At 40.5% G+C, this 13,427-nt stretch overlaps 1 protein-coding gene across 5 annotated transcripts in view; it reads left to right on the top strand.

Moving 5' to 3' along the window:
* RTTN (rotatin) overlaps positions 1 to 13,427 on the top strand; it is a 114,591-nt gene that overhangs the window by 23,858 nt on the left and 77,306 nt on the right. For all 5 annotated transcript variants that reach the window (XR_001517065.2, XM_015590825.2, XM_006913734.3 and 2 more), the window contains exons 14-21: positions 1,342 to 1,468; positions 3,801 to 3,926; positions 4,452 to 4,568; positions 5,533 to 5,672; positions 8,342 to 8,513; positions 9,759 to 9,858; positions 11,909 to 11,997; positions 12,398 to 12,515. Coding sequence is in view for 4 of the 5 variants with exons in the window: in XM_015590825.2 (XP_015446311.1) it covers positions 1,342 to 1,468; positions 3,801 to 3,926; positions 4,452 to 4,568; positions 5,533 to 5,672; positions 8,342 to 8,513; positions 9,759 to 9,858; positions 11,909 to 11,997; positions 12,398 to 12,515 (989 nt within the window). In the remaining variant the exon portion in view is untranslated. The remainder of the gene's footprint in view (positions 1 to 1,341; positions 1,469 to 3,800; positions 3,927 to 4,451; positions 4,569 to 5,532; positions 5,673 to 8,341; positions 8,514 to 9,758; positions 9,859 to 11,908; positions 11,998 to 12,397; positions 12,516 to 13,427) is intronic.

Raw genomic sequence — 13,427 nt, 5'->3', positions numbered from 1 at the left:
GTGTGTGTGTGTGTGTGTGTGTGTGTTTAGGATCAATGAAAACAACTGGTCTTAAATCTTACTATATTTTAGTTTAAGATTATATGTTTCTGACCTTTGAACTGTTTACGTACAGCTGTATCAGGACAGTTAACTGTTTTATTCAAGAGTAAACTTTAAAAATGTCATTCCTATAATCAAAATGAATTATCCTTGGATTTTTATACATTTGTTTTGGTATTCATTATAATCAAGTATTCAAGCATATTTGAATATCTTTAAAGTTTTAATTGATAACTTAAATTGAGTTTTTTTTTAATGTAAGTTTTATTACTTCCTATCTTTTTTCTATATGAATTTTTGGAAAACAATGCGTTAGTTAATTTACTTGGGGGCCGTTGGCACAGATTCCTATTAGAACTTAATATTTTCATTGCTTTTGGAAGAAGTAAATTTCATGGTGATAAATATCAATTAAGTATGTGTATTATTATTTATTTTTCACCTCATGTAATTGGTATTTTTTTGTGGTAACATTTAAAATATGCTCTTTTAAGAAATATCAAATGTACAATACACATTACTAACCGTAGTCACCATGCAGTATACTAGATCTCCAGAAGAGATTTATCTTGCATAACTGAAATGTCGCACCCTGAGACCAAACATGTCCCCATCCCCCTCCCCCTGACTCCCTGCCCTGAAAGTTACCATTTTACTCTCTGCTTCTGTGGATGTGACTGTTTTAGATCCACATATAAGTGAAATTATGCATCATTTATCTTTCTGTGTCTGGCTTATTTCACTTGGCACTTTGTCCTTTGGGTTCATTCATGTCACAAATAGACTTACGTTTTTTTTTTTAATGAATGAATACTTTTCCCTTGTATGTAGATACCTTGTATATATGTTTTCTTTCGTCTTTCATCCATGGATGGATACTTGGGTGGCTTCCCTGTTTTGGCATTGTGAATAATACTGGAATTAACCTAGAAGTGCAGATATTTTTTTCAAGATACCGATATCATTTATTTTGGATATATACCCAGAAGCGGAATTGCTAGATCATATGGTAGTTCTATTTTTAGTTTTTTGAGGAACCTCCATATGTTTTCCATGGCTGTACCAATTTACATTCAAATACGGCTTTTTAAGGACCTTTTTTTTTTGCTACGCTTTGAGAGAATATTCTCTGCCTTGAAACAGGTTGTGCTCGGGTAAATACTAATATTAGGTGAGTTAAATAAGATCCCAGTTGGAGGAATTGGAATGAAACGAAATTCCTTCCACTGTGCTTTTCGTCCTCTTTCGTTCAGTCGCTCCCTTGCCTTAGACGCCTTACACGCTTTCTCTCTTCACCAGCTGGAAGTCTGCACAAGCCAGTCCCTTATCACAAGGAGAAAGTCAGAAGGTGCTTCTACGTCTGTTGTCTCATCCATTGCTACAAGTGAAAGTTGAGACTTACCACTGCTGTCTCGAAATTGTTAAGGTGACTTTTTTGTTTTTTAATTGGGGGGAGAACTAACAGTGAATTCTCTTCTTATAACTCTAAAATGGAATTATTTGACCTTTTGGATGAAATATAAGATATAATTGCCGTGAAAATAGATGGCAATTATTAGTCAACTCTTAAGAAATTTGTACCGTTCATTTCCCTTAACTTAGTAATTCTAGCAATTGAATTGCTTTATTAGAAGTTTTCTTAAGAGTTGCATTTATATTGTTTTATTTAATGATGGAAAAATTGTGAGGAAAAGTTGACTTCTACCAGGTGTTCAAAAGTGATCTCTATGCTCAGGAAAAGTTTTAGGTTGTTAGGGCTTAAATTTTATAGTGTCAGGTCTGTTTTCTTAGTAATATATATTTTTTCTTTTAAAATTTATTTGTCTTTTATGTTTGTAAAATACAGAACATTTCATTCTAGAATAGTACATAGAATATTAACTATTTCAATACTGAAAAGAACGTCGTACATAGGACAATACTGAAAAATATATACATTCCTGTGTACTCTTGAAAACGTCTTCTTGTATTTAACACTCCTGTAAGTACTATCTCTATATAACAAATATTTACATTTTGCTACTTTTACTTCTGATTCTTTTTTATTCAGAGAAATAAAAATATTAGTTATAACTGAAGCTTCTTTCCTTTCTCTTCCCCCTTCCTTCTTCCACTGAGAGAATCACTCTCATCCTTCCCATCCATTGTTTTATATATTTTTACTATTTATACATGTCTTTATAAGTAATATATATATTATCATTTTGACTTTTTAAAAAGGAATTTCATACTATACAAATGTTTTTGCTGCCTAGTCCTTTCATTTAATAGTGGGATTTGAGATCTACATAGTTCATTTATCTTAACTGCTCTTTAGTTTGAATATACTTTATTGATAAATATTTAGGTTCAGTCTACTTTTTACTGAAATAAGTTTTTCGGTATTTTCAGGGATAGTCTGTGATTAATGGTACATTTATTTTAAATGTCTTGATTTTTGCCTTACTTTAGAATGACAGTATGGCTGGTTATAGGATTATAGGCTGACTGCTACTTTTCCTTAGCACTTTGTTAATACTTCTTTGTCCTTGTTCAGCTTCTGTCATTGTTGAGAAGTCTGCTCTCAGTTAAGTTATAATTTCTTTGTATTTTTTCTTTATTTGTTTTTAAGATCTTTTCCTTGTCTCTGGTCTTCTGCAGTTTCATTACAATTCATCTTTGTATACTTTTTTTTTTTTTTTAATTTATCCTGTTTAGTACTATAATCTGAAGACTCATTGTTTGCCCTCCTTTCTGGATAATTCTCAGTCCTTATTGTCCCTCTTACCCTTACCCTTCTCTCCAGGCGGAACTCTCATCAGAGCTGCGTTAGACCTTTCCTTTCACCCTTTGTGTCTTTCGGTCCCTCTTTTATATTTTCCGTATCTTTTCTGTTTTTTTGTTTTGTTTGGTTGGGATTTCTCAGTGCTGTCATTCAGTACACTGCTTCATTCCTCAGCTATGCCTAATTGGCTTTCTAAAAATCGTGGTAAAATATACATAACGTAAAATTTACTGTTTCTAAGTGTATGGTTAAGTGGCATCGAATATATTCATATTGTTGTGCAGCCATCAGCATTATTCCTCTCCAGAACTTTTCCATTTTCCCAAATTGAAACTGTACCCATTAAACAACAACTCCTCAGTCCTCCTCCCCCCAGCTCCTGTCAGCCACGATTCCACTTTCTGTCTGCACCTGAATGTTTAGGTACTTCGTATAAGTAGAATCATATGTTTTGTCTTTTCGTATCTGGTTTATTTCACTTAACAAAATGTCTTCAGGGTTCATCCATGTTATAGCATAGATCAGAATTGCATACCACTTTAAGGCTGAATAACCTGTAGTATGTATAGAACACATTTTATCTGTTCACCTGTTGATGGACATTTGGGTTATTTCTACCTTTTGGCTTTTGTGAACAATGCTTCTGTGAACATGGGTGTACAAATAGCTGTTTGAGTTTCTGCTTTAATTCTTTTGGATATATAGTTCATTATGTTACTTATTTTCTTTATGTCTATCATAACGAACAACTTTAAGATATTTGGTTGTCTTAGCAGTTTGGTCATTTAATTTACCAAGACTCTGCCTTTTGGCAAAAAGTAACATAAAATATCTCATACAAACTGAAAAACTGTTAGGCAGGAGAATCTTTTTTCATCCTCTGGAAGTAAAAGAAAAGTTTCAATGAAGTAAAAACTAAAGTTGGAATTGAATTATAAACAAATGAAAGAGGAATTCCTTCAAAAAATCAGTGACTTTTTGTTTTATCCTATAGGAATGTTTGGGTATCCATAGCGTCAGTAAACCCGTGTCTTCACTTTGTAATGGAATTCATTTTCTACTCCACCCAAAAGTTCTGTATGAAATCTCTGTATTTGGCATTCAGGAGCCCAAAAGTGAGGTATGGCGTGTTCAAAGTAACTGCAAAAAACTAATTATTTAGAGACCCAGCTAAATCAAGGTAATATCCTAATATAACTAGATACTATGATGAGAAACAGAAAAGAAACTTGTCTTTGATGTATGGGTTCAGTTGCGGTGTTTATTTAAATAGATGTGTTAAAGAAAATATGAGAATCAAAATGCAGGACATACTTGTTCTCAGAGAAATCAGATAAAACTATTACTTAGGTTTTCCATCTAGGATGTAGAGTACTGTACAGGAGTTGTAATAAGCAGGTGGTTTCACTAAGTGACATTTTTATTCGATGGGAGAATATACCTTAAAGGTGAAAAAAAGAAATTTAACATTAAGGGGGAAAGACTGGTTGAGAGCTGAATGTAAGATGACGCTACAGAAATATGAGCATTTGAAGGAAGAGGTGTTAATTACAGCAGCTTTCCAGATTTTATAAAGTGTTACGGGTACGTGAGGTGACGCGGGGACACCTGATTTTGTTGGTTGTTTCTCTGTGTCGGTGAGCAGGTGAATGCCGCCGCCAGAGCCATCCTGCTGTACCTGCTGCAGGGACGATTGCTGATGACAGCGCCGACCTGGGATAGGTTTATCGAGTCGCTCTGCCCCATCCTTCCAGTCCTACAGGTACTCCGTGCGGTCCCCGCGTGCAATGCCATTTATCTGTGGAGGGTGACATTGATTTAAACACGTGCAAACAGCAGAGCTGTCACACCGGGAAAGGGATGATGAGCAGCCGGGAAGGCACCGTGGATGACTGGCCAGAAAGTGGGTGGCTGCCTGCGTCTGGCAGAAGGTTAAACCAAGATAGCTCATCTGTGTGCCCCTCGTTTATCTGGACGGGAGGCTGAAAAGTGAGGTGCAGGCAGTTAGCAGCGGCTGTGAAAAATAGAGCTGACTTTATATAAAGGCTTTCAGGAAAGCTAAGGGCTTCTTCAGCAGACTGTACGTCACTGAACTTGCTTTGTGCATTCTGTCCCTGCTTATGTGTGACTGGAGTGACCCTTTGATTAATAAACTCTTAGAAAAAAAGCTTTTTCTGGGCATTACGGGAGCGAGGGACATTCAGGTCGCTGCCCCCTTGGATGAGAAGGTGGAGATGGGAAACACTGCATAGCCGCAGTCCCCACAGACACTGTCCCCACAGATGCTGTCCCCGCAGACGCCGTCCCCACAGACGCTGTCCCCATCGACGCCGTCCCCGCAAACACTGTCCCTGCAGACACTGACCCCTGAGGGCAGAGAGCCCGGCCCTTGGGCCTCGAAGCCTGTCTGTAGCACTTCGTCTTCGTCCTGTGGGGACAGGTGCCTCACGTAGGGAAGGTGCCACCACTAGAATCTTGGCAAATACAAAAATTAGCAAATGTCAAGAAGGTTGGCATATTTCCCTGAAGTTCTTAAGTATTATTTTTTCAATATAGTTTTCAGTAGGCTTCTTTATGTAGGTTATTTTGCAGAGTGACTTTTCAGCAGAATTTAAAGCAATTTGTAAGTTGTCTGCCAATCAATAAAATTCTTATTTTTAAGTTAAATAAATGAAGCCACATGTATAAAATCGAACGCTGTTTTCGTTTGCCATGGGCTCCGTCAGGGCTACGCGGACACAGAGGAGCCGCTGGGCAACTGTGTTCTTCTCCTCAGCGAAGCGGGTCCCGAGGGTGACGGAGGGGCCCTGTCCCGCACCGCCCGCCTGAAGGCCACGCTGCGGCTCCTGCTGGTGAAGAAGCCGGCGTGAGTACAGCAGACCGGATGGCAGGGGTTGACGGGGCGGTCTGGGAAAGCGTGGTAACGACGCCGGCCTGAGACCGGGGCGGAGAAGGTGAGGGAAAGCCAGGCCCCTGTTAGACCAGGGGCCGCGACTGGCGTGTGCAGTTAGAGCGGGCGCAGGGGCCTTGAACGCGGCCCTCACGTGCGTCCCCACCGTCCGGCCCAGTTGTCAGCTCAGCATGCGGTGCGCACGGCTGCCCAGGGGTGCCGCGGGCAGGTGGCAGAGCTGCGGAGATAAACAGATTGCAAAAATTATAGAGCACTGTCCTGTCCCTTCGTTTAGAAATCGTTAGCCAACCGGAGTGGTCCTTTTCTAAACATTTCTTCTGAAAAGTAAGGTTTTCATGAAAGCGTAGTGGACTGGCTGCCGCATACACCAGAGCACGCGGGCATTCTAATTTGTTTGGCTTGTCCTCTGTCTGGGAAACGAAAAAAAGGTCCTTTCCTCCGCCCTTGGTGTACGTATCATCTCAACTAAAGAAAGAAGGAGAAATGTGTGTCTTCCTTCCCTGTCCGTCAGTGCAACGTGAGTCTTCTCTGTTGCTCTTTAGGTGACAGTGCGTAGGTTTTCCCTCGCTGAGAAGAGAAGGAAAGCTTGGAGTCAGGGTGACTGAGTGGTGACGAGGAGGGGTCGGTGGCAAAGGCTAGGAGGAACAAACAGATGTCCTCGTGACAAAGTTTTGTTCTCTCCGAGCTTTACATCAGGATAACACAGTGGCTTATTTACAGGCAGATGATCAGACTGAAAAATAAGGAAGTAGGTGGAAATAAAATATCAAGAGAATTAAAGGAGGGACATCAAAAGAAGCGATTGTAAAGGTCCGTATGTGGTGCAGGGAGCTCAGTTAGGGGGCACGGGGAGCGGTAGGGCAGGCGAGTCGGTCTCGGTGCCCCTCGGGGGTTGATTGGCTTCCACACGTGGCCCGTGGGCCCTGGGCGGCTCCTTTAGTGATGCACTGTGTCGTACTCCCTACCCTGAAACGTGGTGATTTAACACAATAAAAATGTGTTTCCTGTTCACCTGTGGGGCCCAAGGTGTTCAGGTAAATAAAGACATTCTTACCAGGCAGGACATTCCGGGGACGTAGGGACCCCCTCCCGAGGAGCCGAGGGTGAGGCCTGACCTCGCTTACATGGAACTCAAGAGAATTCGAATTACTTTCAAATTACTTTCGAAAGTAAATTAAGTATTTACTTTCATTACTTGATTAATTCTACCCCAACCCACCAGGCCATAAACTCCACTAGACAAACTCCACTGTCCATTGGCCAGTCTTTACGTCCTCAGCACTTCATAGATTTCCTTGGGCATAAATATGCTCAAAATATATTCGCTGAAAGAGAGTAGAATAAATGGACTCTGGTGCCCCAGGCTAAATTTACGTACAAGAGGAGGAGGTGCGTAAGTATATACTTTACATGTCCCACTCTGGCTTTCTGACCGGGGTTGGTGACTATCTCTGCATTAACGACTCAATGCAGACAGCTTTGGCTTGGAAGGAGGGAACAAAGGGAAAACGTACAGATGTGCTCAGCTTTCAGGAGGTGAGAAGTGGGACGGGAGCAGTTTGCCTGACTTATCACACCACCTTAGAGCGTGATAGCTGTTAATACTATGACGGTGAATTCCTGCTTAGCCTTGGGAGGCACCTACTGAGTGTCTGCATGTGCCTAAGAACCGTGGTCAGCTGTGGGAACAGAGCACACAACACAGACAGGCACGTGCTTCAGAAGAGATTGCTTATCGGTTACGCATTATTATTTGCGATAAAGCGAGGTCAGTGTGATGATGGGGGGTCTTCAGGGTGACGGGACACAGCGAGGTGACCCAGCCATAGCTGCAGTAGGGCGGGCTCCGTGGTGGATACGCAGGTTTTCGCTGTCTTATCAGCAGTGCTTAAACCCTGGAAATTGGATTATCGTGTAAAATTTGCCCCGTTCCCATGCAGTCTAAGAGCCCATGGGAGGAGTGAGAGGTAACTGGTTCTGTCAGTAGCTTCCAGCTCAGCACCCTCCGTGCTCTGGATGGTTTTCTGTTTTTCCGTTTCGTCTCATTGTTTGCAGCATCTCATCTTTTCTCGAAATCTCCCACCTTGCACTCATTCATTCCAGATAAAATAGAATTTTGGTGGGAATCAAAAGAATTTCCATTTTCATATTTGGGGGGAATCTATTTGGTCCCTACTATAAGATTTTTCTATATCGTTATGCTATCACACTTATCAGTGTGATGACTCCACTCGGAGTTCGGCCTGATGTTTACACTCTGATCATGGGTCCGCGGTAATTTTTATGATTGACAGAGCGCTAGACCTGGAGGCAGGAGTTCCAGGTTTAATTTGCAGGTCGACTTACTGAAGTTCACAGTGATACTGACTGTGCAGTTGACAATGTCAGTGAGTCTGTCTCTTCATTTGTAATTATCGATCATTCTTTATTTCTCATGTTTATAAAAGAAAGAATTGTAGTTATACGCTAAATATTTTAATAGAAGAAATGTAATATTACTAATAATGTCAGCATAAGTATGGCTAATTACCGTGTTGATATATAATAATTTGTTGTGATTATAGGGCTTTATAATTTATGGACGTTTGTATATGACAAAATCTGACTAACACTTTGTTCCTTAGGGTCCGTTCGCTGGCGTCAAAGCTTTTAGCATGTCATCTCACCAGGGAAGATGGGGCAGACAGGAAGCGCCCATCCATCGATGCCAGAGTCCTCTCCAGAGTTACTAATTTATTTATTGTGAAAAAGCCTATCGAACTCAAATTGGATGACAGAAAAGAGCTCGTTATTAAGGTGGCTGTAACTTTCGAGTTTGTTGCTGTGTGGTTATTCGATGTCACATTTCTTATTGCATGGCTTGTGTTTGCCATGGAGGGGAGGGGACTGGCAGCTTCAAGTGTGGTGATTCGTGGCTGGTTCAAAATTGTGCTCTGGCTTCATTTGGCCCCTGGGTATGTTTGTTTATTGAACAGATATTTCTTGAGTGCCTACTATATGCCAGGCACTATGTCCTTTTTCATTTAGTACATATACACCAGATATGAAATTAATTTGAATACTATCTTAAGTATAATGTAAAGTTAATCTAGCGGAAAGAAATTCTGTGACAGCTGTTAAAAATATATATCACTGACATAAAACTCAGGGATTCTTCTTGTTCTTATGTTGGGAATTGCCTATAATATCAAAAGTTCCTACGATAAAAATTTTCAGCCTCTTTATTATAAGAGGAAAAAACAGTTCTATTGAGGGCAAAGTGTGGACCGGCCCCCCACCGCCACACGAAAACACAATGGGTTTTTAAAATGGGGAACCGCAGCCAGCGTTCTAACCTAAAGGGTTGCGGCCACGTGCCAGCCTTGGCCGAAGGACTGGAGAACCGTCCCCAGCCACATACCAGCTCCCGTTGGGGCCTCCCTGAGTTCTGACCACCGGTAGTCGCTCCTGTGCCCTGTGCGGCAGGGAGCGAGGTGCGGGGTGGCCTCTTAGGACTGCCTTTTGCGAGTCCACGGCGGGGCCAGCAGATGGCAGCCCGGGCGAGACAGGAGTGTCGTCTTCGATCTTTTCTTTCCCCCTTTTCCTTCCTCAGACTCTGTCCTGGCATGAACTGGCAGTTGGGGACTGGTTAGGGGTGGCTCTGTGGGAGTGCTGGCCACCAGGTCACAGCTGTCTGTGGCTCGGTCCCTGAGGAGGAAGAAAAGAAATGGCCAAGGGAATGCCAGCCGATGCTTCTGGGGGCAGCAGAGAAATGCTGTCACTGTCCGGTCACCGGCTCAGGGCTGCCTGGGGCTGCCTGTGGGGATGTTTCCCATGGAATTGTGACTGACTTCCCAGCAAAGGGAGACCTGAGGAGAGGCTCACGTGGCCTGGGGCTGTGTGCTTTAGATCTCTGTCCCTCCCTGACCTCGAGGTCACTGCAGATTTACGCTTACACATACCTGTTACTTAGGTGCATTGACTTTCCAGCTTTTGTTGTCACATGAACTATAGAATTTTAGAATTGGAAGTAGATGAAAATCTTTTTTTTTTGGTTTGCAGTTGGAGACTGTTGAGAAGGTGTATGAAATCTTTATCTCAGATGATATCGATCTTGTTTTGAGAAAGTCAGCAGCGGAACAGTTAGCTGTGATTATGCAAGGTAATGTGTTTTAAAACGATCGCTCTACTGCCGGTAATGGGTTTAGATTGCTGTGTGTAGTAGTGTCAGCCTAGAAAACTATGGTTTGATCCGCCCTGCGCCTGACTTTTTTTTTTTTTTAACAGCTTTTGAGTTAAGAACGGTTTTTACATTTTTAAAAAGTCGTTAAAAAAAAAAAACAAAACCAAAAACAAAGAACATGTGACAAAGACCATGTGTGTCCAGCAAAGCTTCACCCCTTTATTATTTAGATCTTTACTACGGAAAAAGTTTGTCTATCCCTGCTCTGCATTATCATTATTTGGCCTGTAGGATGTCATCTGAGGGAATTTTCTTCCTTCTAAAATATTAACAGAAAATTGCCTGTTTCTTTCTCAGTTTACCTAGTACACGTTTTCAGTTTGTTCTATCTTGCTTAGAGAAGTCAATTAAACAATACTTTGTGGGTGGATAAAATAAAAAGTATGTGTTGTAACTTTTTTCTTTAAAGGCTTATTTTTAAAACAACTAGTAAAACATACTGTTAACTTTGTTTGCAGCATTGTTATTCCACAGGCTTCCATTCTTTGGGTTAGTTTTTTATTATTCCCTGTATGTGATGTATGTAATTTAACTTTAACATTTGAGAGAAATGATAACTGTGCACCTACATAAAAAGATTTTCTTCTGAGTTGGAAGTCGGGGCACGGTTAATGTCCCTATCCTGACATGAGTGGAAACTGGAGTGAGAGTAATTTGAAAAAGCAAATGCAACATATTTTTTGGCTTTAATAACTATACTACAGACTGCAGAAAATAACGCTCTAGAAAGTGTGGAGAGCTTCTGCTAACAAGATCAAAAACTTTTAGAAAATATTCCTTCAGTAGTGTTAACATTTCAAAAATACAGCGTGTCATCGTGGTGCGCACAGTGTTGGGGGAGGGGAAACTGCTTGTAGTTAAAGTGGCAGCCGAAGGGGCTCGCAGGGATGGCGTGGATCCAGTATGAACACGCGTATTCGTGTGTGTTTTCTTAATGCATGTATTCACTGAGGATACGGGACAACAGAATAAGAAAATTTGTAAGTTGTTAAATACTTGTACCTAATCCATAAGCAACTAGAGATTTTGAAGCCGTGTGTGTGTGTGTCTGTGTGTGTCTGTGTGTGTCTGTGTGCCTTAGACCATAGGGGCTGCTATACTAGAATAGCATAGACTGGGTGGCTTCTAAACAACAGAAATTCATCTCGCAGTTCTGGAGGCTGGACGTCCAAGGTCAAGGTGCCAGCAGATTCGGTGTCTGGTGAGGGCCCGCTGCTTGGTTCATAGACAGTGTCTTCTCACTGTGTCCTCACAAAGAGAAGGGGTCTCTTTGATCAGGGCACCGATCCCGTTCACCAGGGCTCTCCCCTCATGCCCTAATCACCTCCAAAGGCTCCGTCTCCCACCACCATCACGTTGGAGGTTAGGTTTCTTTATGTGAATTTGGGGGACATAAACTTTCAGTCCACAGCAGTGTGTCCACACACACGTGTACACGTTTATAAAAAGAGTTTGTATTCTTCAGAAGGACGTGGAGTATGTTAAAATCCCTTTCTCTTTATAGTTGTTATTAACAGTTGGAGGTTAGAGATCTTTCAGTAATAGAAAAATGATCATGTTGCAAGCCATATTTACATATTAATTTGTGGAGAATTCTAAAGATTTTGAGTGATGGATTTAGAAAAGAGAAGAATTGTCAGTGAAAATTATAAGGAAAATTTGTCATGTACAAATAAAAGGATTCATTTGTATACATAAAATTCTACTTTTCAGAGCCTGAACTGATTCATTTATTTTTTAAGTTTTATTTTTTACATCACAAGAGTAAGGAGTAAGGTATGCTTGTTACTTAAAAGTTTTCACATTGTTTAGATGTATATTGAGCAAAAAGTTAAATATTTCATCGTCTCATTTCAATATCAAGTATAACTATTTTTAATAGTTCAAAAGTTATATCGATATTGGTTTTATATTTTTAAAACTAAAGAAAATGTTCTTTAACTTTTAGTAACTTTTTTTTTGTCTACAGATATTAAAATGCATGCTGTGGTGAAAAAGTTATGCTTAATTGACAAGATAATTGAGTACTTAAATGAATGTGTGGGTCAGGATGGCGAGGTAAGCCTCATGTGTGTCTAGACATATTTTTTACAGATTGATATTTTTGTTAATCAGATCTGAAGGTGAATTCAGCTGAATTTGGGTAAATACTTGGAGTTTATATCCTGAGTAACATCCACTACCTTGTTCACTTTTTTTTTTTATTTCTAAGTGGGATGCTTCATAAAAAGGAAAACTATTCTTAAAATTTCTATAAGATGTGTAAGCAGAAATATATACAAACTTTATTTTCAGTGGAAAATTCTTAATATTTATTTGCATTTTTGTTTTACACAACTTTGATTAAAAAAAAGCATAAACTTTAGAGTAAGGTAATAAGCATGTAATGCATTGTTATAGTATACTTTATCTCGTCTGAGAACTGATGAAGGTCAGTAACCGTGTGTCCCCCGGCCAGGCCATGGAGTGTTTGGTGCAGCCGAGCCTCGCGCTGCTGAGGAAAATTCTCTGTGCCGACCCCGTCGTGCGGGTTTCCCTCGCTCAGCAGCCGTCTCTCCTGACCCTGTTACTCAGAGGTGAGGAACATCCATTCTGCTAATAACGAGGTCGAGCTTAAGCTTGCTCTTCTTTACCTGTAGGTAACATACTTTCTGTTTTACGAACATAATAGCAAAGTTTTTTAGTCAGTGGAAAATGCCTAATGCTTTGTGGACGTTTCCTGGCAGTCCTGTCACCGAGTAGACCCTTGAGCTGAGGAGGCTACAGCCTCATCATCCGCGCACCCTGACACTTGGCACTGGTGCCCAGATGGCTGGCCTGTGAGCAGGCAGAGCGGCAGCTGCGGCCACCGCTGCCTTTTGTTGTAGAGTGTGATTTTTCTAAAAACCCAATTCCGTTTGGTTGTAATTTAGTAATGTGTTTAGACGGAAAAATCCCATGTTATCTTGTTCTCTTCTGACTGCTCTCAGTAGAGAACTTTGTAACGTTTTGTGCTATTTTACTTTCTAGAAGTTTAAGCCACTGCTTTTAAATATTCTACAAGAGACATCTTGATCAAATGTCTCAATATGCTTAACCTTGTCAGTTATCAGGCATGTAAAAAATAAACGATATATATCTTCAAAGTATTATCAGAATATAGATTAGAATATCGTCATTTTATTTAAGCGTTTTCTTCTGATGGTTTCTGTTTGCCAAGCGAATAGGACACCGTTTATTTAATAGCATTGGTAAAGTTCCAGACCAGCTGAAGTTCTAAGCAGACTCAGGGTGTTCAGGCTCATAAAGTTTTGAATAGGGTATAAAATTTTATAATTTTCTATAGATTGATCTAGAAGAGTAGCAATTATTGATCTCTGGTTTTCTTTAATGCTGTTAATAATTACCTTCCTATTAACTTCATTCAGTGGAATTTAGTCCCTGGTTTACCTTTTCACTTATAATTTGATTTAAATTATTTAGGCATTCAACTAATTATGAGCACCTAC

Source organism: Pteropus alecto, unplaced genomic scaffold, assembly GCF_000325575.1.
Source record: "Pteropus alecto unplaced genomic scaffold, ASM32557v1 scaffold14, whole genome shotgun sequence".
Taxonomy (NCBI): Eukaryota; Metazoa; Chordata; class Mammalia; order Chiroptera; family Pteropodidae; genus Pteropus; species Pteropus alecto.
The sequence above is the reverse complement of the archived record's forward strand: the minus strand, read 5'-3'. Positions and strand labels throughout refer to the sequence as shown.